At 35.0% G+C, this 25,332-nt stretch overlaps 1 protein-coding gene across 1 annotated transcript in view; it reads right to left on the bottom strand.

Moving 5' to 3' along the window:
- The window catches only part of LOC127423774 (BICD family-like cargo adapter 1), a 58,496-nt gene that overhangs the window by 11,117 nt on the left and 22,047 nt on the right, over positions 1-25,332 (bottom strand). Inside the window, exons 3-10 of the mRNA XM_051668332.1 lie at positions 15,579-15,695; positions 15,439-15,450; positions 10,773-10,919; positions 7,850-8,029; positions 7,453-7,671; positions 5,165-5,308; positions 1,162-1,292; positions 855-975 (exon numbers count right to left, since the gene is read on the bottom strand). Coding sequence (XP_051524292.1) covers positions 855-975; positions 1,162-1,292; positions 5,165-5,308; positions 7,453-7,671; positions 7,850-8,029; positions 10,773-10,919; positions 15,439-15,450; positions 15,579-15,695 — 1,071 coding nt within the window. The remainder of the gene's footprint in view (positions 1-854; positions 976-1,161; positions 1,293-5,164; positions 5,309-7,452; positions 7,672-7,849; positions 8,030-10,772; positions 10,920-15,438; positions 15,451-15,578; positions 15,696-25,332) is intronic.

Genomic DNA, 25,332 nt, shown 5'->3' with positions numbered 1-25,332 from the left:
AGAGTAAGTGAATAATAAGAACATTTTCGTTTTTGGGTGAACTATCCCTTTAAATGAATGTTCTAGATTCAGTACAAAGTGAAGCTCAATCAGCAGCATTTGTGGTATAATGTTCAAATACTGTTTCAAAATTAAAGCCATAAGACATAAACATTATACATGTTAACATGATTTTAGTGTGATAAAATCGCTTACTAACCATATCAGTGAAAAGTTATACAGTATATACTGAATACTACAACTTCATTGTCATGAGAATGCAATGCTAGTAAACACTGTAAGTGATTTTATCACACTAAAATCATGTTAACACGTGTAATGTTTACGACTTGTGGCTATACTTTTGAAACAGTGAGCATTTCAGCATTTATGAACTGGCCCCATTGACTTCCATTGTAAGTGCCTCACTGGAACCACAATTTTTGCTTCTTTTTTTGTCGTTTAATAAACGAGGGACATGTCAAAATTATTGTCTGTAGTAATCAACATTATGCTACAAATGGTTAGCTCGATTGAGCTCAACTTGAGAACATTCCTTTAATTATCTATAAGCACTGTTTTCATGGAACAAACTCCATCCACAGGAATTACGGTAACAACACATTAAGTTAATCCACATTTAAAAGCAGTCCCACTTCAAAAGGACAATTTAGACAACTATACAGATCAAATAATACAATTCTTTACTGAAGAAGTCTTGTTAGTGCGTTAACAAAATTACAAGATTTACATTTCTGCTTTTAAACCAACCAGACTGCTTGCCCCCATAGACTTCCACTGAACTTAAGTGTAAGGTAATAGTCTTTTAATCTGGTATTTGTGTGTGTGTGTGTGTGTGTGTGTGTGTGTCTCACCTGCCAGGCTTCTAACTGCTGAGACAGGTTTAGTTTCTGCTGTATCGCGTCTAACAGCTGACTGTTCAAAGACATGATGTCAATCTTACACTTCGCCAGCTCCATCTCTACTGCTTTCTTCCTGTAACAGAGAAAAAAATAACGAGGGAATTACAAGGGAATATCAGGATTCTGTTAGATTCGGGGATTCTTGCTTTGTATTCATAGTAGTACAAATGATAATGAAAGTCATTTTTCTTTATGGTTAGATCATTCATATTTACTTCTAACAAACACGACTCGGTAAACGTGTGCATGTGTGTCTTACTTGGCGATGGCTTCGTCTCGGTCTCGTATGGCACTCTGTAACTGTTCATTGGGTTCTCGCACTCCTATCGTCGCTCTCAATCGTTCGTTCTCTCCTCTTGAAGAAGAAACTTCCACTGAGAGCAGCGCCACCTACATGATTAAGAGCAAAGTCACAGGACAACTGAATTAGTCCTGAATATGGACTGGAGGATTTCAGTAAGCGGAACGTTCAGTCAGGGGCGGATTGGGAAGAGAAATCGGCCCTGGATTTTACATAGACACTGGCCCAAAGGTTGTTGGCCCCCTTCGGCATATCGCAGCCCATTTTGCAGCCCTCTTTAGCCTGTGGCCCATTCGGCATAACGTGGCGGTCCATTTCAGATTATCAGGGCCCTGTTCGGCTCGTTTCGCGGCCGGTGTCCTGAAAATATATGCTACCTATCAGGATGTGCTACCAATACTACAGTCATGTGAAAAAGAAAGTACACCCTCCTTGAATTCTATGGTTTTACATATCAGGACATAAAAAAATCATCTGGTCCTTAGCAGGTCTTAAAATCAGGTAAATACAACCTCAGATTTAACAAAAATAAAGCCAAAATGGAGAAGCCATATGTGAAAAACTAAGTACACCCTTACTGCTTCCATAGGAATTAAGAGGCTAAGTAGTAGCCAGGTGCTGCTAATCAAATGCCCTTGATTAATTGATCATCAGCAAGAGTGACCACCTCTATTAAAGCTGAAGTTTTAGCAGTTTGCTGGTCTTGAGCATTGAGGTGTGTGTTAACACAATGCCAAGGAGGAAAGGCATCAGCAATGATCTTAGAGAAGCAATTGTTGCTGCCCATCAATCTGGGAAGGGCTATAAGACCATTTCCAAACAATTTGAAGTCCGTCATTCTACAGTGAGAAAGATTATTCATAAGTGGAAAACATTCAAGACAGTTTCCAATCTTCCCAGGAGTGGACGTCCCAGCAAATTCACCCCAAGGTCAGACCGTGCAATGCTCAGAGAAATTGCAAAAAACCCAAGAGTTACATCTCAGACTCTACAAGCTTCAGTTAGCGTATTAAATGTTAAAGTTCATGATAGTAAAATTAGAAAAAGACTGAAAAAGTATGGTTTGTTTGGAAGGGTTGTCAGGAGAAAGCCTCTTCTCTCTAAAAAGAACATGGCAGCACGGCTTAGGTTTGCAAAGTTGCATCTGAACAAACCACAAGACTTCTGGAACAATGTCCTTTGGACAGACGAGACCAAAGTGGAGATGTTTGGCCATAATGCACAGCGCCACTTTTGACGAAAACCAAATACAGCATATCAGCACAAACACCTCATACCAACTGTCAAGCACTGTGGTGGAGCCACAGGACCTGGGCACCTTGCAGTCAACCATGAACTCCTCTGTATACCAAGTATTCTAGCGTCAAATGTGAGGCCATCTGTCTGACAGCTAAAGCTTGGCCGAAATTGGGTCATGCAACAAGACAATGATCCCAAGCACACCATCAAATCTACAACAGAATCAAGGTGTTGCAATGGCCCAGTCAAAGTCCAGACCTCAACCCGAATGAAATGCTGTGGTGGGACCTTAAGAAAGCTGTGCATAAACAAATGCCCGCCAACCTCAATGAACTGAAGCAACGTTGTAAAGAAGAGTGGGCCAGAATTCCTCCACAATGATGTGAGAGACTGATAAAGTCATACAGAAAACGATTACTTGAAGTTATTGCTGCTAAAGATGGTTCTACAAGCTATTGAATCATAAGGTGTACTTAGTTTTTCACACATGGCTTTTCCATTTTGGCTTTATTTTTGTTAAATAAAGCATGACACGGTGTAATATGTCATGTGTTGTTGTTCATCTGAGGTTGTATTTATCTAATTTTAAGACCTGCTAAGGACCAGATGATTTTTATTATGTCCTGATACGTAAAACCATAGAATTCAAAGAGGGTGTACTTTTCCACAAGACTGTATATTTGCATAGTTTTAGGGTAGGGGTTAGGGTTTGGGGCAGGGTTAGGGCTTAGTATAGTCTCGCACCATATCACACTATCTGATAGTTATGCAGGTAGCACATCCTGTTAGGTATTATCTGCCTGACAAGATGTGCTACCTAGGTTTTTAACACATTTCATACTGTTGTAGTACACACTGACAGGTTCTCGCATGCCTCCCGACATGTGCTACCCATGTTTTAACTTTACATATCACTGTTTTTACTGCTGGTAGCACATCCTGAGCAGGTAGCACAGATTGTCAGAACACCGGCCCACCAGGAAAAGTCCCAGTTCTCCCTGTGGCCAGTCAGCCCCTGCGTTCAGTTAAGGAATATTCTAGCTTCTGTACAACTTAAGTTCTGTCAAGTCTTACGATAGCTTTGTGTGAGGAAACTACAGAAACTGAAGTTGTTATTTGAGCCCCATAGCCCTCAAATCTCATTCCACTTGCGTACATTCAATGGCACGTGGCGTTCGGTCATGTGATATGCGAGAACTAGCACATCATATTTGTATATATTTTGAAAATCCAAAAAGGGATATTCCGGGTTCAATACAAGTTAACCTCAATCGACAGCATTTGTGGCATAATGTTGATTACCACAAAATTCAGTACTAATTGTACCTTCTTTTCTTAAAATAAAAAAGAAACAAAAATCTGGGTTACAGTGAGCCACTTAATGGGTCCAATCCGTAAACATTAAAATACTCACTTTTTCAAAAGTATTGACACAAGACAAATACAATATGTGTGTTAACATGATTTTAGTGTATAAATCGTTTACTAACCTCTTCTGTGTAAATTTAACCCTAACCCAATTTTACAACTTTGTTTCCATGACATGATGTAACCCCGTAAACCCTAAAATGACTGTTACAATGACGATGTGAAGAACTTCACTATCTCAAGTACTACGCAAGTTTTAACAGAAGAATTAATGTAAGTGCTTTTATAAACTTATATGCTTCACATTTCTGTCTTTAAACCCTCCAAAAATGGCCCCATTGACTTCCATTTAAGTGCCTCATTGTAACCTTGCTTTTTTGTGTGCTTTTTTTAACCTCCTGAGACCTGAGCGTGACTGCTGTGTGCAGAATAAGTCCTCGTGGGTGCGTAGTGACTCGCCTCAGTCCGGGTGGCGGAGGACGAATCCCAGTTGCCTCCACGTCTGAGACCGTCAACCCGCGCATCTTATCACGTGGCATGTTGAGTGCGTTGCCACGGAGACATATTGCGTGTGGAGGCTCACGCTATTCTCTGCGGCATCCACATACAACTCACCACGCGCCCCACCGAGAGCGAGAGCCACATTATAGTGACCACGAGGAGGTTACCCCATGTGACTCTACCCTCCCTAGCAACCGGGCCAATTTGATTGCTTAGGAGACCTGGCTGGAGTCACTCAGCACGCCCTGGGATTTGAACTAGCGAGCTCCAGGGGTGGTAGTCAGCGTCTTTACCACTGAGCTACCCAGATCCCCCCCCCCCCCCCAAGTGCTATTATCCACTATTGAGGTCATTGTGTTTAACCGTTTTGTGATAAATCGCTAACATTTTCAAAATGGCATATCGGATGAAACTAGAGATGTTACTCTTTTAATACAAACAGGTTTCAATGTAAAAACGTAATTAGGTTTCTTACCAGATGAAGTTTTGTTGCCGTTTCTCCCAAAGACAAATTCTGCTGTGATCGACACCATGTTGTTTTGTCACATGACTCGGTGCGTCAAAAATGTAACCCTTTACTGACAGCCCAGGGTCTCCTGAACTGAGATCAGTCGGTTTAAATGAATTTAAATTATGCATTGCGTGTAGCAAAGCCAAAACACAATGTACACGGGGTCATGAAAGACATGGGGTCGCACAAGGTAAAAAAAAAAAAGGATGGACGAGTCAAAATAGTTTTTTGTGGTAATCAACATTATGCCACAAATGCTGCTGACTGAGCTTAACTTGTATTGAACCCACACTGTTTCTTTAAATTATATTTATCCCAGAAAAAAAAAATGCATGTGTGTACCTGATTATGGAGCTGAAGTGCCTCTTCCTGGCTGGCATGTGTTTTTTTCTGTTCTTGCTCGAACAGTTCTCGGAGTTCTCGGAGCTCCTCGCCGAGTTTACGGACATGCTCCTCAAGAACCTCTTCATCACTGCGACGAGAACCCTGAACGCACAAACACAGAGAAAAAGAACAATGTCAATTTCTGCATGGGGATGCTGGATTTATCTATAGTAAACTGGAAAAAATGTCTAGCGGGCGACCTGTTAAAAAAAAAAAAAATGAAAAACAGAAAATGTGCATTATTCAGTTTGAAGGCTCTTGGTGAATTTTGGAACTGACAGTAGTTAAAGGTGTTGTATGTGATATTTTCATGGAAAGGTATGCAAAAAAATGTTACTACTCCCTGAAAGATATTAATAAAATAAGTGTTTTGAGATATCTCACCGGTCTCTGTGACAGCTCTAGACTCTTTAAACAGCAAACAAAAATGTGTCCGCGTGCCTCGAACAATGAACAATGTTCTGTCTGTCAATCATTTTGAGTGTTCCCACAGTATTGTAGTTGCAGCGAATTATTGAGGCATAATGCCATTTTTATGCCATGTTGCTCATAACAGTTGTCAGTTGAGGGCGCTATTTTGCTGATGCTGTTTTTGACAATCGTTCCTGTTCTTGTCTACGGAAGCCTGTTTTGTCCATAGTTTATCACTTTTTTTTAATTTTCTCGTGATCACAACTTCATTTTCTCGAGATTTCGTCATAACAATTTCTCATGATCACGACTTTTCTCTTTTGTTTTCGTGATTTCGACTTAAAGTTCCCACGAGAAAACTTCTTTTGCCGCCTGGAGCAGTTCATGACGTCACAGGCACAGCATCTTCATCTTCTGTTTATCGCAACAGTAGGCTTGTCTAGGTCAAGGAAATGGATTTTATTTCAGTTTTATCTAGTGACTCACAAGTCTGCTGACCTGCATCTCTCAGTCATCATCCAGTATCCATGGAGTAATGATGGGAAAATTAAGTTTTCTAAAACAAAAGGGTTTTCATTACAAATGCATTGAAATTGGGTTCATTACTCAAAGCTTCTGAACAAGGTTCAATTTACTGCCAACTGGTGGTAAAAAAATTAAGCACAATGAGCAATAAAATGTATTATCAATGCTATTGTCATTTTCATCTTTTTTTTAACTAATTAGTTTATAAATAAAATATGTAATAACCAAGTGAAGGCTCAAAGGCTTCATATGAGTTAAGAAGTTACAGTGTTCTGTTAAACGTCTGTCGGATGGGCTGTATCTTTTTATTAAAATGGCAGTGAAATGTGCTTATGTGACTGTATTGGTTCAAACTTGTGGGATTTGCGCTTCTTTTGAACCACATTCCGAAGCAGTCATGTGATTTTCAGACAAATGAAGCTGCCATCAGGCCTTGATTAATGAGATATGTGACATGCTCCTGCTCTGATATTGCATCATTTAATGACATCTCTGGAATGATACCGCAGTGATTTACACTTAAGTCATGATCACGAGAAAACAACTTTTGTTATGTTGAGATCACGAGAAGAGAAGACAGAAAAAAAGTGATAAACCTTGGACAAAATGGGTTTCCGTACTTGTCGGTCTCAATAAAGATAATTTGGTTTCATTGGAGTGCAGGGTTTTGGGAAAATGGGCGTGGCTAATCCAATGGCTCAGTTTGTGGAAATTCTAGAACAGCTAAAATCGCTTACAGCACCTTATTTTTTTGGATTTTCTCCCCTTTTCTCCCCAATTTGGAATGCCCAATTCCCAATGCGCTCTAAGTCCTCGTGGTGGCGTTGTGACTCGCCTCAATCCGGGTGGCGGAGGACGAATCTCAGTTGCCTCCATGTCTGAGACCGTCAATCCGCACATCTTATCATGTGGCTTGTTGAGCACGTTACCGCGGAGACATAGCGCGTGTGGAGGCTTCACGCTATTCTCCACGGCATCTGCGCACAACTCACTACACGCCCGACCGAGAGTGAGAACCACATTATAGCGACCACGAGGAGGATAACCCAACATGACTCTACCCACCCTAGCAACCGGGCCAATTGGTTGCTTAGAAAGCCTGACTGGGCTAACAGCACCTTTAATGCTGTCGATTGAACTTAACTTGTATTGACCCGGAACATTCCTTTAATTGGCCAATCTCAACATACATAGCTAAATATTGACTGATTCATCAACCTGATATATTAGTCTATCACTACTTCATACAATAATTTTAACAGTTTTATTATGAAATTTCAGACTGTAACACAATGTGTGATAATTTGTACCGTAGATTCGTTGCCGTCCAGTAGGTTTTGCGTTAGTCTGCGCAGCTCCAGTAGACTGCAGTGTAAACTACCCGTGGGTATGTCTTTAACCGACAACGTCTCCGAAGACTCATCCATGGATGAGTCTGTGGACAGGGCAGAGTCTGTGATGTCATTTCCTCTGAGCTGTGAGCAGATGGAACGCACCAGACAATACGCCTCCCATAACTGAAGCCGTAACTGAAAGAAAGAAACAGATCCATTTAACAGACTGCCACGCCACTGAAAAATATAGCTTGGTTGCTTTACATGTCAGTCAGGCAGTCTCATACTCTCTAAGTGGGTGGTTCTTAGTTAGAATAAGCAGCAAAGTGGACCAGACTTTATGTTGATAGTTGTGTGAGTGCTGTTTGAGTACCTGTTCTCTCTCCTGCTCCATCTCCTCCTGCTCCATACACTGTTCTATCTCACAGAGGAGGCTGTGAGGATTCGGACTGAAGCCATGAAGACTCCGTTCCTCTGTCAGTTCCTCTAAACGTGCGCTCAACTGCCGGTGAGACAAGCGCACTTCCTGCAGTTCCAACTGACTTTGTCGCAGCTAGTGAGAACACACAAGATAGTTACACACACCTGAAGGAACACAGGTAACACACTTCTCAAAGATGACTTCAGACAGGTACAGGAGATTTATGGGTACAACAAACAACTACTTTATTTGAAAAACCAGGTAGAGAGAAATATGATTAACTCAACCCCAAGAAATAAAACGAGTTAAAATAAAAATTCTTCTCCTAAAAGTGTCTTTTGGAAAAATTACAAAGTATACAAACATCCAAATGAATTGATCCAAAATATAAGAAACAATAATATAAATATATATATATATAAAGTAAATAGTATAAAGTACAAGTATATGAAGTTTTAAAGTGAAAAAATAACTAAGTGCACCTTTAAAAGAACAGTGTGTTTTCTTAATATTAAACACACTGTATTAACTGTAATGAGAACTGCATTTTGCCAGGTAAAGCAATAAATTACTAATCTGCAGTTAAACTCAATGAAACTTGAAATAACGGCTTCTGTGGAATTATATTCGTCTTCTTTCTCTACCTTTCAGTTTGATATGAGGCTTTTATCTATGGCTGCGTTTTCTATGATTTCCTTTTCACTAAGACTCACAACAGTTTCAGGTTCTGATTATTTTTTCGGATTATTTCATCAGAAAATACTAAGTGTGGTTTTGTTTATAAAGGTGTAATAGACTGAGTCTTACAAAACCTGATGACATGATGTCCAGGCCATATTTCAACCCGAAATCTCAAGATTGAAATAAGACATTATACATTGCCAAAAGTATTCGCTCATCTGCCTTTAGACGCATATGAATTTAAGTGACATCCCATTCTTAATCCATAGGGTTTAATATGATGTCGGTCCACCCTTTGCAGCTATAACAGCTTCAACTCTTCTGGGAAGGCTTTCCACAAGGTTTAGGAGTGTGTTTATGGGAATTTTTGACCATTCTTCCAGAAGCGCATTTGTGAGGTCAGACACTGATGTTGGACGAGAAGGCCTGGCTCGCAGTCTTCGCTCTAATTCATCCCAAAGGTGCTCTATCGGGTTGAGGTCAGGACTCTGTGCAGGCCAGCCAAGTTCTTCCACACCAAACTCGCTCATCCATGTCTTTATGGACCTTGCTTTGTGCACTGGTGTGCAGTCATGTTGGAACAGGAAGGGGCCATCCCCAAACTGTTCCCACAAAGTTGGGAGCATGGAATTGTAAAAAATCTCTTGGTATGCTGAAGCATTCAGAGTTCCTTTCACTGGAACTAAGGGGCCAAGCCCAGCTCCTGAAAAACAACCCCACACCATAATCCTCCCTCCACCAAACTTCACAGTTGGCACAATGCAGTCAGACAAGTACCGTTCTCCTGGCAACCACCAAACCCAGACTCGTCCATCAGATTGCCAGATGGAGAAGCGTGATTCGTCACTCCAGAGAACGCGTCTCCACTGCTCTAGAGTCCAGTGGCGGCGTGCTTTACACCACTGCATCCAACGCTTTGCATTGCACTTGGTGATGTATGGCTTGGATGCAGCTGCTCGGCCATGGAAACACATTCCATGAAGCTCTCTACGCACTGTTCTTGAGCTAATCTGAAGGCCACATGAACTTTGGAGGTCTGTAGCGATTGACTCTGCAGAAAGTTAGCAACCTCTGCGCACTATGCGCCTCAGCATCCGCTGACCCCGCTCTGTCATTTTACGTGGCCTACCACTTCGTGGCTGAGTTGCTGTCATTCCCAATCGCTTCCACTTTGTTATAATACCACTGACAGTTGACTGTGGAATATTTAGTAGCGAGGAAATTTCACGACTGGACTTGTTGCACAGGTGGCATCCTATCACAGTACCACGCTGGAATTCACTGAGCTCCTGAGAGCGGCCCGTTCTTTCACAAATGTTTGTAGAAGCAGTCTGAATGCCTAGGTGCTTCATTTTATACACCTGTGGCCATGGAAGTGATTGGAACACCTGAATTCAATTATTTGGATGGGTGAGCGAATACTTTTGGCAATATAGTGTAATTCGCATGAAGAAAATTAAGCCTATTTTTAGGACCATTAAGATTTTTTCATTGTGAAATTATTTTCATGATAATGAGCACATTTATTCTCAAATGATCATTGCTGTGGTGTTAAAAAAAAAAAAAATCTCATGCTCATTACTGTAATGTGAAAAAATTTATTATTCAGACTGTAAAGTATTTATAAATTACGGTAGTATTTGTTTACTGCCTTATGTACTTATTTTAATAAAAACATCATTGTACTAGAGTATTTTTTACTTTTTATAAAATATATTGTATTACAGTAATGAGAATCACCAGAAATATACTGTATATATATATATATATACACACACACACACACACACACACACACACACACACACACACACACACACACAGTAATAATATATTAATTCCATATACTGTGTATATATATATATATATATATATATATATATAAGTAAAATAACTATAAAGTAAATCGTCCCAGTATGAGATTTTCAGCAGGAAATGTGCTTAATTGCCATGAAAATAATGTCTTAAAAAAAAAAAAATCTTAAAATGTCTTTTTCTAAAACTGGGGGAATCTCGCGAAACCAGTTAAGAACATATCCGGGTCATTTTATTTACCCCACAAATAATAAATAATATTCTGTTTAAAAATGTTGTATTGTGATATTCCTAACAACAGTCTTCTTTTTCTTTAAGTAAAATATCATTTCTTATTTTTTTCTTTAGATTTTGGGGTGAAATGTGACCTGTTCTTGACCTGTAAGTTTTTCTCGTGACACTGTTTCTCCAGCACCAGCGTTCTCTCTCTCAGATCGTCCACCGTGCTCTGAAGTTGCTCGTTTTCCTCCAGTACAGCATTCACACGTCGCTCCAATTCCTGCTTATGCTCTGACAACGTCTTTATCTGCCCAACCAAATCGAAAACAGCATGTTAAGGACATTGCCATTGCACAAACTTAACGTTCTTTCTCATTAGTAAATTAATAACACCAAAACAAGCACAAGTTACAAACGTTTGTCCTAAAACTTTCCCAGAAGGATCACCAACTCCGTGCCCTTGTCTGGTTGGTGGGGGTGGGAACGCAAACACTTTTTCCAGATTATGCTAAATACTCCCAGAGTTTGTGGTATGTCGTGTTGCCAGGCATCAGTGAGGGAGTCAAATAACACCTCCAGAGGCAGGAATGTAGAGTTGATAACTTGAATATTTCTGCTTAAAACAGACTATAGCTCAAAGGTTGTTCTTTTCAAAGGTCACAAAACCATTGGTGTTATCTGTTATGTTTCATTGAAGTATCAACTTTGTCTCAGATGATTCGATCCTTAGGGGAAATCATATTCATGCGACAATTTTTGACATACAGTTAAGAGTACAGAGCTAGAAAATGAATGTGGATAGCACAGCTCAGATCAATTGCTCTTGATAGAATTTGATGTGAAACTTCATAATGAGATCTCGGACGTTTGATTGCACATTTTGGTATCTTGGTATAAATCTGAGCACAGTTTGAGACATTTCTGAAACTTTCTCAGGAGAAAAATCTAAGACTCCATTTGCTGTCAATTTAATCTCACAATCTGTCTAAGTTGAAAGAAAATGAAAGAAAGTAGTGGAATGGCTTTGACATGAGTCCACTGAATCTTTCATGATAAAAACATTATTTTAATCCTGGTTTGTGAGTGTAGTATGAAACAAACATTAGTTGAAGTTATTTCCCTCATGTTGTGACCCAGATCTGTTAACCTACTTCACGAGCGCTGACTGAGTCTCCAAGATTACTTTGCCTCTGCTGAGGAATACTGAATTTTTAACAGCTGTTCTGCAACTAATTCTGATCCTGGTATATTTGTTTACATTATAGGGGTCTAGGAGATAATTCTGGGAGAATCTCATAAAAGTTGGTAAGAACATTAGTCATCTTTCATGTCAAAATCAAAAGGAAAAAGAAAATCAAGCCTATTTTAGGACCATTAAGAAATTTTGCGTTAAGATATTCATTTCATATGGAAGTCTATTTCTGACACATTGGGAGAAAAAATCTGGCATTGATAAGTGATAATTATGAAATTCTAGGTAATATTTAAAAATATCAATATAAATCTATATATTCAATATAAAAATATCAATTATAAATAAGTCATAATTACGAGATAAAAGGTCAAAATTGTACGATTTAAAGTCATATTTATTTACGACATATAAGTCAAACGTTTAATATTAAATGTCACAGTTATGAGATAGTAACTCATTATGAGGCTTGTATCTAATAATAATCAAGTCATTTTTATTTGTACAGCACTTTTCACAACACACATCGTTTCAAAGCAGCTTTACAGAAAATGAAACTGTAATATCTGTAAGTTTTCGAGTCATCATTGTGTATTTTGAGACAAATATGATTGTAAATTTTGTATAAAAAGTAAATAATTAAGTAATTATAATTGTATTTAGAACCCCAGTTAGCAAGTCGAAGGCGATTGTTGTAAAGAACACAAAATTCATCATAATGACTTTTTATCTTATAACAATGACTTACTCATACATGAACTATCTCATAATTGTTTTTTTTATTTCATAACATCTTTCTCATAAATTTGACCTTTTATCTCATAATTTTGACTTTATATAGTAATTATGACTTACTATCTCGTAATAGATTTTTTATTTCATAACGACTTTCTAATAACTTTGACTTTTTATCTCATAAATGACTTACTATCTCATACTTTTGACTTTTTATCTCATAAATGACTTACTATCTCATACTTTTGACTTTTTATCTCATAAATATGACTTACTATCTCATACTTTTACTTTTTATCTCATAAATGACTTACTATCTCATACTTTTGACTTTTTATCTCATAAATATGACTTACTATCTCATACTTTTACTTTTTATCTCATAAATGACTTACTATCTCATACTTTTGACTTTTTATCTCATAAATATGACTTACTATCTCATACTTTTACTTTTTATCTCATAAATATGACTTACTATCTCATACTTTTGACTTTTTATCTCATAAATGACTTACTATCTCATACTTTTGACTTTTTATCTCATAAATATGACTTACTATCTCATACTTTTACTTTTTATCTCATAAATATGACTTACTATCTCATACTTTTACTTTTTATCTCATAAATGACTTACTATCTCATACTTTTGACTTTTTATCTCATAAATATGACTTACTATCTCACAAGTGAATTTTTATCTCCTAAATGTGACTTACTATCTCATTCTTTTGACTTTTTATCTCATAAATATGACTTACTATCTCATACTTTTGACTTTTTATCTCATAAATATGACTAACTATCTCATAAGTGAATTTTTATCTCATAAATATGACTTACTATCTCATCCTTTTGACTTTTTATCTCATAAATTCCTTGTATGTGTAAGCATACTTGGCAATGAAGCTCATTCTGATTCTGATTCTGATAAATATGACTTACTATCTCATACTTTTGACTTTTTGTCTCATAAATATGACTTACTATCTCATAAGTGAATTTTTATCTCATAAATATGACTTAGTATCTTTTTTTTTGGATTTACCTTACTAGACATGTAAACTGGACTTTGACACTGGTAAATAACAGTCTTGTGTGTCCCTATTGAATCAAGAAACCTCATGAATGGAAATAGATTCCCTCCCTCTGTCTCTATTTCTGACACTGACTGTAGTTTCAGGAACACCCAAACATTGCAGCATTCTGCATTAAAATAGAACAGAAGATTCCCGACTCACACTACACAGCAGAGAGAGACTGTACTGATCAGACAGACAGAGAGAGATTGTTTTGTATTGCATATGCGTATTGATGCCTTGGCAGTATTACATCAAAAAAAAAAAAAAAAAAAAAAAATTGACTGTAATGTACTTTGAAATTGAAATTTAGAGAGAAACAATAAGAGACACAGACAGATAGAGAAAGTACAAATGATTCTACATATCAGCTCATTTGATTGACAGCTCATCCCTATAGATCACTTATCTTGTGGCCAGTTCTGGCTAATTACTCAACATGAGTAAAACCAATTACTGTACTATCATGAGACACACTCGGTAGTGTGTAGTACTCTTTACTCTGACTTCATCAAATATCTAATTAGATAATATAAAAAAAGTGATATTTTGCTTGCCCATGCAAAACTCACCACCACGATGCTAGGGTGTTGTGAGTGGTTGCCAGGGCATTGCTATATGGTTGCTAGGGTGTTCGAGGTGGTTGCTAGGGAGTTGTGGGTGGTTCCTAGGTGGTAACTTACTGGCCCAAGTCAAAAGAGTCTGCCCGAAGTCTCTATGATATACTGTATCTCCTGCAGATGTGACTCAGGTCCCTCCTTTAATGTAAGTCTATGGGATTTTTTCACCCATTTTATCATCTGCCATTCGAAAATCATAAGTCTTATTACTTAAAAAAGCAAAAGTTTAGGAGTTGGTTCAAATCATTAATCATACACCGATCAGCCACAACATTAAAACCACCTACCTAATATTGTAATATTGTATGGTAACAAATTGTTGTCCACTCAATTCAAGTTTACTTTTCAGCATTCTGCATTAGCAAAACTCCTGTTAACCATTAAACAGATCTTACACAGATACGCTTTAATAGCTTAAATCCACCTATACAGTTACATGTTTTACAAGAAGAAAACATAATTGATGTGTACTGACCACACAGCTTACACATGCAAAACGCACAGATCCATTACTCATGCAGTAGATGTGTATGAAGTAATCTTTTTTGCTAAATATAATATATAGGCACATACAAGTTCGCTGTAGCTCACTGTCTATTGCTGACAAAATAACCTTCTAAGGCAGCATCCTAAATGTAATGGAACCTCATAAGCGACTGATTTGGAATGCTCTACATAGGGAACAAGTCTGTATGTCATACAAATAGTGCTGCTCACATAAAGCACACAGGAAACTAAACTACAAACTGATTTCAATTGTGTTTTTGATGTTAGCATGTTGCTAAGCTAACAGTTTGATACCCTAATAAGGACACGGTTACATAGCATACAAAAAATTGGGTAAAATAGTGCATTTATAATCAGATTCTGAACATTTTTATGAATACTTTTTAGTACTGAATGAAAAGTGTGCACATATAGCATTTTACAAAGCTTTTTCATTTGGTAGTTTTGCTCGGAATAGACCTGTAACGTAACATCATAGTCGCCATTGATGACACTGGCATTGCGAACCAATTACATTACAGTCTTTCATAGATGAGTTTGTGAAAGAATCGGCTTTGATGCGCAAACATAACAACGCAATCGGGATATGATCCAGTGGCATTTTGCATCACAATGACATGACATCACAGAGCTGCACACATCAAAAACGAAAGGCATGCAGACAGATGTATATGGTTTATAACAACTTACTTCAAGCCCTTGCTGTTTTGTGCAGGACAAAATAAAATAATTAAAGGAAGGAAAAGAGGAAATCAGGTACAAAAGGGAAAGATTTTTTAATGCATCAAGGTTTTTATCATTGGCTGCTTGTGAATAACAGAATTCCTCACCTCGGCCTGTAGGGTCTCAAGCCGTGTCATGTGTTGGTTGGTGGAGATGCTCTTTTCTCTGAAATTGTCTTGTAATGAATGGACCTGAGTAAATAACTGCTTCTCCACTTTGGCAGCCTGTGGATACACAAACACACAATCATAACTAAGGGTGGCATAATTCCATTTTTTATGTTCTAGTTTTGTTGTATAGTCTTGCTTCTATTAAACTTTAACAAGATTTTGCATTTTCTAAAGAAACTTTAAGTGGTCCTTCTCTGAGCAATAGTCAAATAGTCACTGCCAGAATGCTAGGTGGTTTTGCGTGGTTGCCTTGCCTTTGCTGTGCACTTGATCAGGCATTCTGAGTGGTTGTAAGTGTGCTGCCATACATTTAATAGGGTGTTCTTGGTGGTTGCTAGGTGGTTGCATACTGACTCAAGTCAAAAGAGCCCACCTCCAAGTCTCTACCAAATCACTAACCCTCAGTTTGAGCAATAGTAATAGTGATGCTTCCCTTAGAAAACACCACTAATTATGCTGTTGCATGCCTCAGGATTGGAATATTTTCACTTACTATTCTAAAAATGTTAGTATAAATGCTACAATTATAATTGCACTCAATAAATCTTCTCTGAAATCCTTCAATAGAGCTTTTGTACTGTAAAGTGAGGCATCACTTTAATTTAACACATTTTTGGAGGTCACTGATCTACAGACAGCAGGAGGAACTGCATTTTATGGACACATGTAATGATTTGAAATATGGAATAATCTGATCTAAAATATAAAATAAAATGACCTAAAAATGGAATTATGTGATCTGAAATATGGAATAATCTGAATGAAATATAGAATCTGATGTGAAAAAATGTTTTATTTGAAATATGGAATAATCAGATTTTAAATATAGAACAATGTGAAAATGGAATAAACTGATTTGAAATATGGAATAATCTGAACTGAAATATGGAATAATGTGACCTGAAATATGGAATAATCTGACATGAAATATGGAATAAACTCATTTGAAATATGGAATAAACTGACCTGAAATATGGAATAAACTCATTTGAAATATGGAATAAACTCATTTGAAATATGGAATAAACTGACCTGAAATATGGAATAAACTGATTTGAAATATGGAATAATCTGAACTGAAATATGGAATAATCTGACCTGAAATATGGAATAATCTGACATGAAATATGGAATAAACTCATTTGAAATATGGAATAAACTGACCTGAAATATGGAATAAACTGAACTGAAATATGGAACAGTCTGACCTAATATATGGAATAAACTGATTTAAAATTAAGAATAATACGAACTGAAATATGGAATAATCTGACCTGAAATACGGAATAAACTGATTTGAAATATGGAATAATCTGATTGAAATATGGAATAATCTGAACTGAAATATGGAATAATCTGACATGAAATATGGAATAAACTGATTGAAATATGGAATAAACTGATTGAAATATGGAATAAACTCATTTGAAATATGGAATAATATGAACTGAAATATGGAATAATTTGATTGAAATATAGAATAAACTGAATTGAAACATGGAATAATCTGAACCGAAATATGGAATAATCTGATTGAAATATAGAATAAACTGACCTGAAATATGGAATAATCTGACTTTAAATATGGAATAAACTGAACTGAAATATGGAATAATATGAACTGAAATATGGAATAATATGAACTGAAATATGGAATAATCTGATTGAAATATGGAATAATCTGATTGAAATATGGAATAAACTGAACTGAAACATGGAATAATCTGAACTGAAATATGGAATAATCTGAACTGAAATATGGAATAATCTGAACTGAAACATGGAATAATCTGACTTGAAATATGGAATAATCTGAACTGAAATATGGAATAATCTGAACTGAAATATGGAATAATCTGAACTGAAACATGGAATAATCTGAACTGAAATATGGAATAATCTGATTGAAATATAGAATAAACTGACCTGAAATATGGAGTAATCTGACTTGAAATATGGAATAATATGAACTGAAATATGGAATAATCTGATTGAAATATGGAATAATCTGATTGAAATATGGAATAAACTGAACTGAAATATGGAATAATCTGATTTGAAATATGGAATAAACTGAACTGAAATATGGAATAATTTGATTGAAATATAGAATAAACTGAACTGAAATATGGAATAAACTGAACTGAAATATGGAATAAATTTAACTGAAATATGGAATAAACTAACTTGAAATATGGAATAATCTGATTGAAATATGGAATAATATGATTGAAATATAGAATAAACTGACCTGAAATATGGAGTAATCTGACTTGAAATATGGAATAATATGAACTGAAATATGGAATAATCTGATTGAAATATGGAATAATCTGACTTGAAATATGGAATAAACTGAACTGAAATATGGAATAATCTGATTTGAAATATGGAATAAACTGAACTGAAATATGGAATAATTTGATTGAAATATAGAATAAACTGAACTGAAATATGGAATAAACTGAACTGAAATATGGAATAAATTTAACTGAAATATGGAATAAACTGACTTGAAATATGGAATAATCTAACTTGAAATATGGAATAATCTGATTGAAATATGGAATAAACTGATTGAAATATGGAATAAACTCATTTGAAATATGGAATAATATGAACTGAAATATGGAATAAACTGAACTGAAATATGGAATAATTTGATTGAAATATAGAATAAACTGAACTGAAATATGGAATAAACTGAACTGAAATATGGAATAAATTTAACTGAAATATGGAATAAACTGACTTGAAATATGGAATAATCTAACTTGAAATATGGAATAATCTGATTTGAAATATGGAATAATCTGATTGAAATATGGAATAAACTGATTGAAATATGGAATAAACTCATTTGAAATATGGAATAATATGAACTGAAATATGGAATAAACTGAACTGAAATATGGAATAATTTGATTGAAATATAGAATAAACTGAACTGAAATATGGAATAAACTGAACTGAAATATGGAATAAATTTAACTGAAATATGGAATAAACTGACTTGAAATATGGAATAATCTAACTTGAAATATGGAATAATCTGATTGAAATATGGAATAAATTTAACTGAAATATGGAATAAACTGACCTGAAATATGGAATAAACTGATTGAAATATGGAATAAACTGAACTGAAATATAGAATAAACTGAACTGAAATATGGAATAATCTGAACTGAAATATGGAACAGTCTGACCTAATTTATGGAATAAACTGATTTAAAATTAAGAATAATACGAACTGAAATATGGAATAATCTGACCTGAAATATGGAATAATCTGATTGAAATATGGAATAAACTGACCTGAAATATGGAATAAACTGATTTGAAATATGGAATAATATGAACTGAAATATGGAATAAACTGACCTGAAATATGGAATAATCTGACCTGAAATATGGAATAAACTGAACTGAAATATGGAATAATATGAACTGAAATATGGAATAATTTGATTGAAATATAGAATAAACTGAACTGAAATATGGAATAATATGAACTGAAATATGGAATAATCTGATTGAAATATGGAATAAACTGATTGAAATATAGAATAAACTGACCTGAAATATGGAATAATCTGATTGAAATATGGAATAATCTGAACTGAAATATGGAATAATCTGAACTGAAACATGGAATAATCTGACTTGAAATATGGAATAATCTGAACTGAAATATGGAATAATCTGACTTGAAATATGGAATAATCTGAACTGAAATATGGAATAATCTGATTGAAATATGGAATAATATGAACTGAAATATGGAATAATTTGATTGAAATATGGAATAAACTGATCTGAAATATGGAATAAACTCATTTGAAATATGGAATAAACTCATTTGAAATATGGAATAATCTGACCTGAAATATGGAATAAACTGAACTGAAATATGGAATAATATGAACTGAAATATGGAATAAACTGACCTGAAATATGGAATAATCTGAATTGAAATATGGAATAATATGAACTGAAATATGGAATAATCTGATTGAAATATGGAATAATCTGATCTGAAATATGGAATAATATGAACTGAAATATGGAATAATCTGATTTGAAATATGGAATAATCTGATTGAAATATGGAATAAACTGATTGAAATATGGAATAAACTCATTTGAAATATGGAATAATATGAACTGAAATATGGAATAAACTGAACTGAAATATGGAATAATTTGATTGAAATATAGAATAAACTGAACTGAAATATGGAATAAACAACTGAAATATGGAATAAATTTAACTGAAATATGGAATAAACTGACTTGAAATATGGAATAATCTAACTTGAAATATGGAATAATCTGATTGAAATATGGAATAAATTTAACTGAAATATGGAATAAACTGACCTGAAATATGGAATAATCTGACTTGAAATATGGAATAAACTGATTGAAATATGGAATAAACTGAACTGAAATATGGAATAAACTGAACTGAAATATGGAACAGTCTGACCTAATTTATGGAATAAACTGATTTAAAATTAAGAATAATACGAACTGAAATATGGAATAATCTGACCTGAAATATGGAATAATCTGATTGAAATATGGAATAAACTGACCTGAAATATGGAATAAACTGATTTGAAATATGGAATAATATGAACTGAAATATGGAATAAACTGACCTGAAATATGGAATAATCTGACCTGAAATATGGAATAAACTGAACTGAAATATGGAATAATATGAACTGAAATATGGAATAATTTGATTGAAATATAGAATAAACTGAACTGAAATATGGAATAATCTGATTGAAATATGGAATAATCTGACCTGAAATATGGAATAAACTCATTTGAAATATGGAATAAACTCATTTGAAATATGGAATAAACTGAACTGAAATATGGAATAATATGAACTGAAATATGGAATAAACTGACCTGAAATATGGAATAATCTGATTGAAATATGGAATAATATGAACTGAAATATGGAATAATTTGATTGAAATATAGAATAAACTGAATTGAAACATGGAATAATCTGAACCGAAATATGGAATAATCTGATTGAAATATAGAATAAACTGACCTGAAATATGGAATAATCTGACTTTAAATATGGAATAAACTGAACTGAAATATGGAATAATATGAACTGAAATATGGAATAATATGAACTGAAATATGGAATAATCTGATTGAAATATGGAATAATCTGATTGAAATATGGAATAAACTGAACTGAAACATGGAATAATCTGAACTGAAATATGGAATAATCTGAACTGAAATATGGAATAATCTGAACTGAAACATGGAATAATCTGACTTGAAATATGGAATAATCTGAACTGAAATATGGAATAATCTGACTTGAAATATGGAATAATCTGAACTGAAATATGGAATAATCTGAACTGAAACATGGAATAATCTGAACTGAAATATGGAATAAACTGAACTGAAACATGGAATAATCTGAACTGAAATATGGAATAATCTGAACTGAAATATGGAATAATCTGAACTGAAACATGGAATAATCTGACTTGAAATATGGAATAATCTGAACTGAAATATGGAATAATCTGACTTGAAATATGGAATAATCTGAACTGAAATATGGAATAATCTGAACTGAAACATGGAATAATCTGAACTGAAATATAGAATAAACTGACCTGAAATATGGAATAATCTGACTTTAAATATGGAATAAACTGAACTGAAATATGGAATAATATGAACTGAAATATGGAATAATATGAACTGAAATATGGAATAATCTGATTGAAATATGGAATAATCTGATTGAAATATGGAATAAACTGAACTGAAACATGGAATAATCTGAACTGAAATATGGAATAATCTGAACTGAAACATGGAATAATCTGACTTGAAATATGGAATAATCTGAACTGAAATATGGAATAATCTGACTTGAAATATGGAATAATCTGAACTGAAATATGGAATAATCTGAACTGAAATATGGAATAATCTGACTTGAAATATGGAATAATCTGAACTGAAATATGGAATAATCTGAACTGAAACATGGAATAATCTGAACTGAAACATGGAATAATCTGAACTGAAATATGGAATAATCTGATTGAAATATAGAATAAACTGACCTGAAATATGGAGTAATCTGACTTGAAATATGGAATAATATGAACTGAAATATGGAATAATCTGATTGAAATATGGAATAATATGAACTGAAATATGGAATAATCTGATTGAAATATGGAATAATCTGATTGAAATATGGAATAAACTGAACTGAAATATGGAATAATCTGATTTGAAATATGGAATAAACTGAACTGAAATATGGAATAAACTCATTTGATAAATAGAATAAATTGATTTGAAAAAATTATCTGATCTGAAATATGGAACAGTGTGAAATGTAGAAAAATCTGATCTGAAATATGGAATTGTATCAGTTACAGACATATTATGTAACAGGTCTTGACCCTCATCTAAAATCCCTCATATAATTCTCTATACATTGTAATCTTCAACTAGCAGTGCATAGTCTCATAGTGTGTAATCTGTGATTTAACTACGACAGTGGCGAAAAGCCTTCTCAGCTGGCCTAACATGCCTAATAAATAAATATTTTTTTCATCCTTTCATTCTCATTCACTTTTTTGCCTATATGTATTTGCAGCCGCTTTCCACTCCTAATTCATCTACAAATAAATAGCAAAAAATTAAAAGTTTATCCAATCAGAATTTTTTTCCTTGATGCTTACAAGCGAAGCGTGACGGCTGTTTCACAAATCGCATGCCCGAAGCCAAGCTGATTAGCCGAAGCAGCGCGTGAGTCTGAGCTCCACCCCATTAGGCCTTCAGAATTTCTACAGAATCCCTCAACAGTGCAAGTAAATAGTCATCTAATGTCAGATTATCAGATTCATCAGCCAGTCAGATCGATTTATTTGTTTTTGTGGGTGTGGTCTTTAGGATATGTCCCAGTCTAGGCCTTCTAGCTAGCCTTGAGTGATGCAATCACGCTTTAAGTGATGTACAGAATTTGAAAGCGAAGAGCGCGAGTCTGCTGTCATCACTGCCGCAATCGCCATTAAGAAAGAGATCCTTATGGATTTAAAAACCCGAGATGTAAATAGGAAAGTGTCGCTGAGTGATAATGACCAACCGCAGCATGTGCCAGCCAGACTTCACTTCAGTCTACTAAGACAGATTTCACAGAGGATGAATGGATGTAAACTCAAAGACATGGGATTCTTCACCAAAATTACCTGCCATAACCTTCAAGCCGGACTATGATGCTCCTCACTGAATGATACCTATATCAACTTGGTCAAAGGACGGACAACACTTAAAGTACATAGAAACTCTCTTGAACTACATAGAAAATGAATTATCCACTAACAAAACCCTTCATCAGCCAAAATCAAAGGACAATGCATCTACATGTATTTCCTCAGTTAATCCGGGATGACTTCACTTACTTTAATACTAAAATGTATAGTTCATACAAAATAATTTTGTGAAAATAGTAAATAATAAAGTGAATGTTGACCAATATTTTGAAGCTCCAAAAAGCACATAAAGGCAGCATTAAAGTAATCCATATGACTCCAGTGGTTTAATCCATGTCTTCTAAGTAGATCCAATCAGTTTTGGGTGAGAACAGACCAAAATATAACTCTTTTTTTTAATCTTTTATCCATCTGCCAATCTATGGTTAGGGGACAGAGGAAGTTCAATCAAATCTAACCTCCTGTTTACCTTTACAACATGATGAGTTATGTGATTCTGAATTGGACAACAGTGTGAGGAAGTCTGAACAAAAGCAACAGAGCATTTGGGTATGTGAATAGAAACAGAAGAGATGTAAATCTAGATAGTTTGATGTTGTCTTGTTTATCTCAGAGAACAGGTGCTGTTGTCTTCTGTATTAGACAGCATTTTTGTCCAAATTTTCCAAGATTGCTGCAGTCTAGTATCTGGTTAGCATGTGTATATGTTTGTAACAAGCACCTCTCGTGAATTTTGCTTCTCTTAAAATAAAATCACTTCTTCTGAATTTTGGAAACATCCCAGAAGTAAATTATATTGCTCAGAGGTTGCTCTTTCATAGCTCTTCATTGAGTTCTAAGTTATGTTTCATTTTAATGAACTGCCAATCAAATTTTTTTTCTCCTAAAATTCCTTCAAACAAATAAAAATAGACACGAATGAAACAATTGTTGACATACAGTATGGACCTTATTCACGCTAGCGCCATCAATGAGTCTGTGAGGGAACTCATGTTGTCTGGATTTCTTTGTATACTGAATGTTCTTGAACAGATATATTATCATTGTTTTGTCCGTGGAACAATCCAGAAACTTTAAACTGTAGAACAGTCTACTGTAGAGACTGTACGTCTATGCCTCACAGCCTCGTTGTGATGGCGCTGCTGTGAATAAGGTCTATTAAGCTAAAAAATGAATGTGGATTGCAGCTCAGATAATATGGTCTTGGAAGAATTTCATGAGTTCATATTGAGATTTCTGGATTTTGATTGCAAACATTTGGATCTTGGCAAATCTGAAGGCAAATCACAGTTTTAGACATTGTTGAGATCACGTCTGAAACTCTACAGGAGACACGTGAGATTACGAGGGTCTTTTTCTCAGGAGAAAAATCGGAAAAGCTAAGGAAAAATCTTCATTTGCTCTCAATTTAATCAAGAGATCCCTTTATTGTTGAAAACTCCAGAGAATGATCTTTACTCAGGATTAAAAACAAATTAAAATCTAGGAGAAACAACTGAGATACTACAGAGATTGCATTTGTAATTTCTCTTTCCTTTGAGATCTGACATCATTCATGACAGCATGTGTAATTTAATGTAATTAAATTGGCATCAGCTTTACCAATGATACTTATCAAAAACACACGACTCATTTTGGTGCTGTGTTATTTCAGAGTAAATTGATTCAGATGAAACGGTAATGAATGTGGGTGGAATTATTAAACAGCTCAACATGACCGATGGCACATGACACAGATGCATCTCACACAGCATTCGTTGTTATTGAGCCACAGGCGAGTCACGCGGTGTGCGTGAGATCAAGGGCACCGGTGTTTAACATCTCTTAATCTTTCATCTCTGCTTCATTTGCATATTAAAGAGTGCTTCTGAAGAAACCTCCTGTTACAGTTTCACAATAAACAGACACAAAAGTAATTCAGAAATCTCACTTTGAGTTCCGAATAAGAAAAAGAAGTTTAATGAGTTGTATCAGAGATGCAACTCTTCCCGGTTTCTCATTGGCTATAGGTTCCACTGCAGCACAGGGTAGGGTGAGGGGGGAATATCACGTTCCCATGGTAACACGTGGAACTGAACAAGACACTTGGGGTTGCCATAGCGATACATGGTAAAAGTGATTGTTGCAACTGAGAGATCCCTTAGTCACACTATCGCTGGAAGAGACCTGTGACATCTCTGCATTACAAACACATTTTAAATGCAGCACATGACAAAATATGCAAACCTAGTGGTTTGCATTTATAGTTCTGCGTCGGTGTGTCTGCGTTGTTCAAAATGCCAAAATGCTAGTGTATTGAGAGAAAATGCATTAGTTTCTGAAATAATAAATAATAGAAAAAAATCAAATAAAATTATAAATAATAGAAAAAAGCTGTGTAGTTTAATTATTTATTAAAT

The sequence above is a fragment of the Myxocyprinus asiaticus genome, chromosome 33, assembly GCF_019703515.2.
Source record: "Myxocyprinus asiaticus isolate MX2 ecotype Aquarium Trade chromosome 33, UBuf_Myxa_2, whole genome shotgun sequence".
Classification (NCBI taxonomy): Eukaryota; Metazoa; Chordata; class Actinopteri; order Cypriniformes; family Catostomidae; genus Myxocyprinus; species Myxocyprinus asiaticus.
Note: the sequence above shows the minus strand (reverse complement) of the source record. Positions and strands in the feature narration are given on the sequence as shown.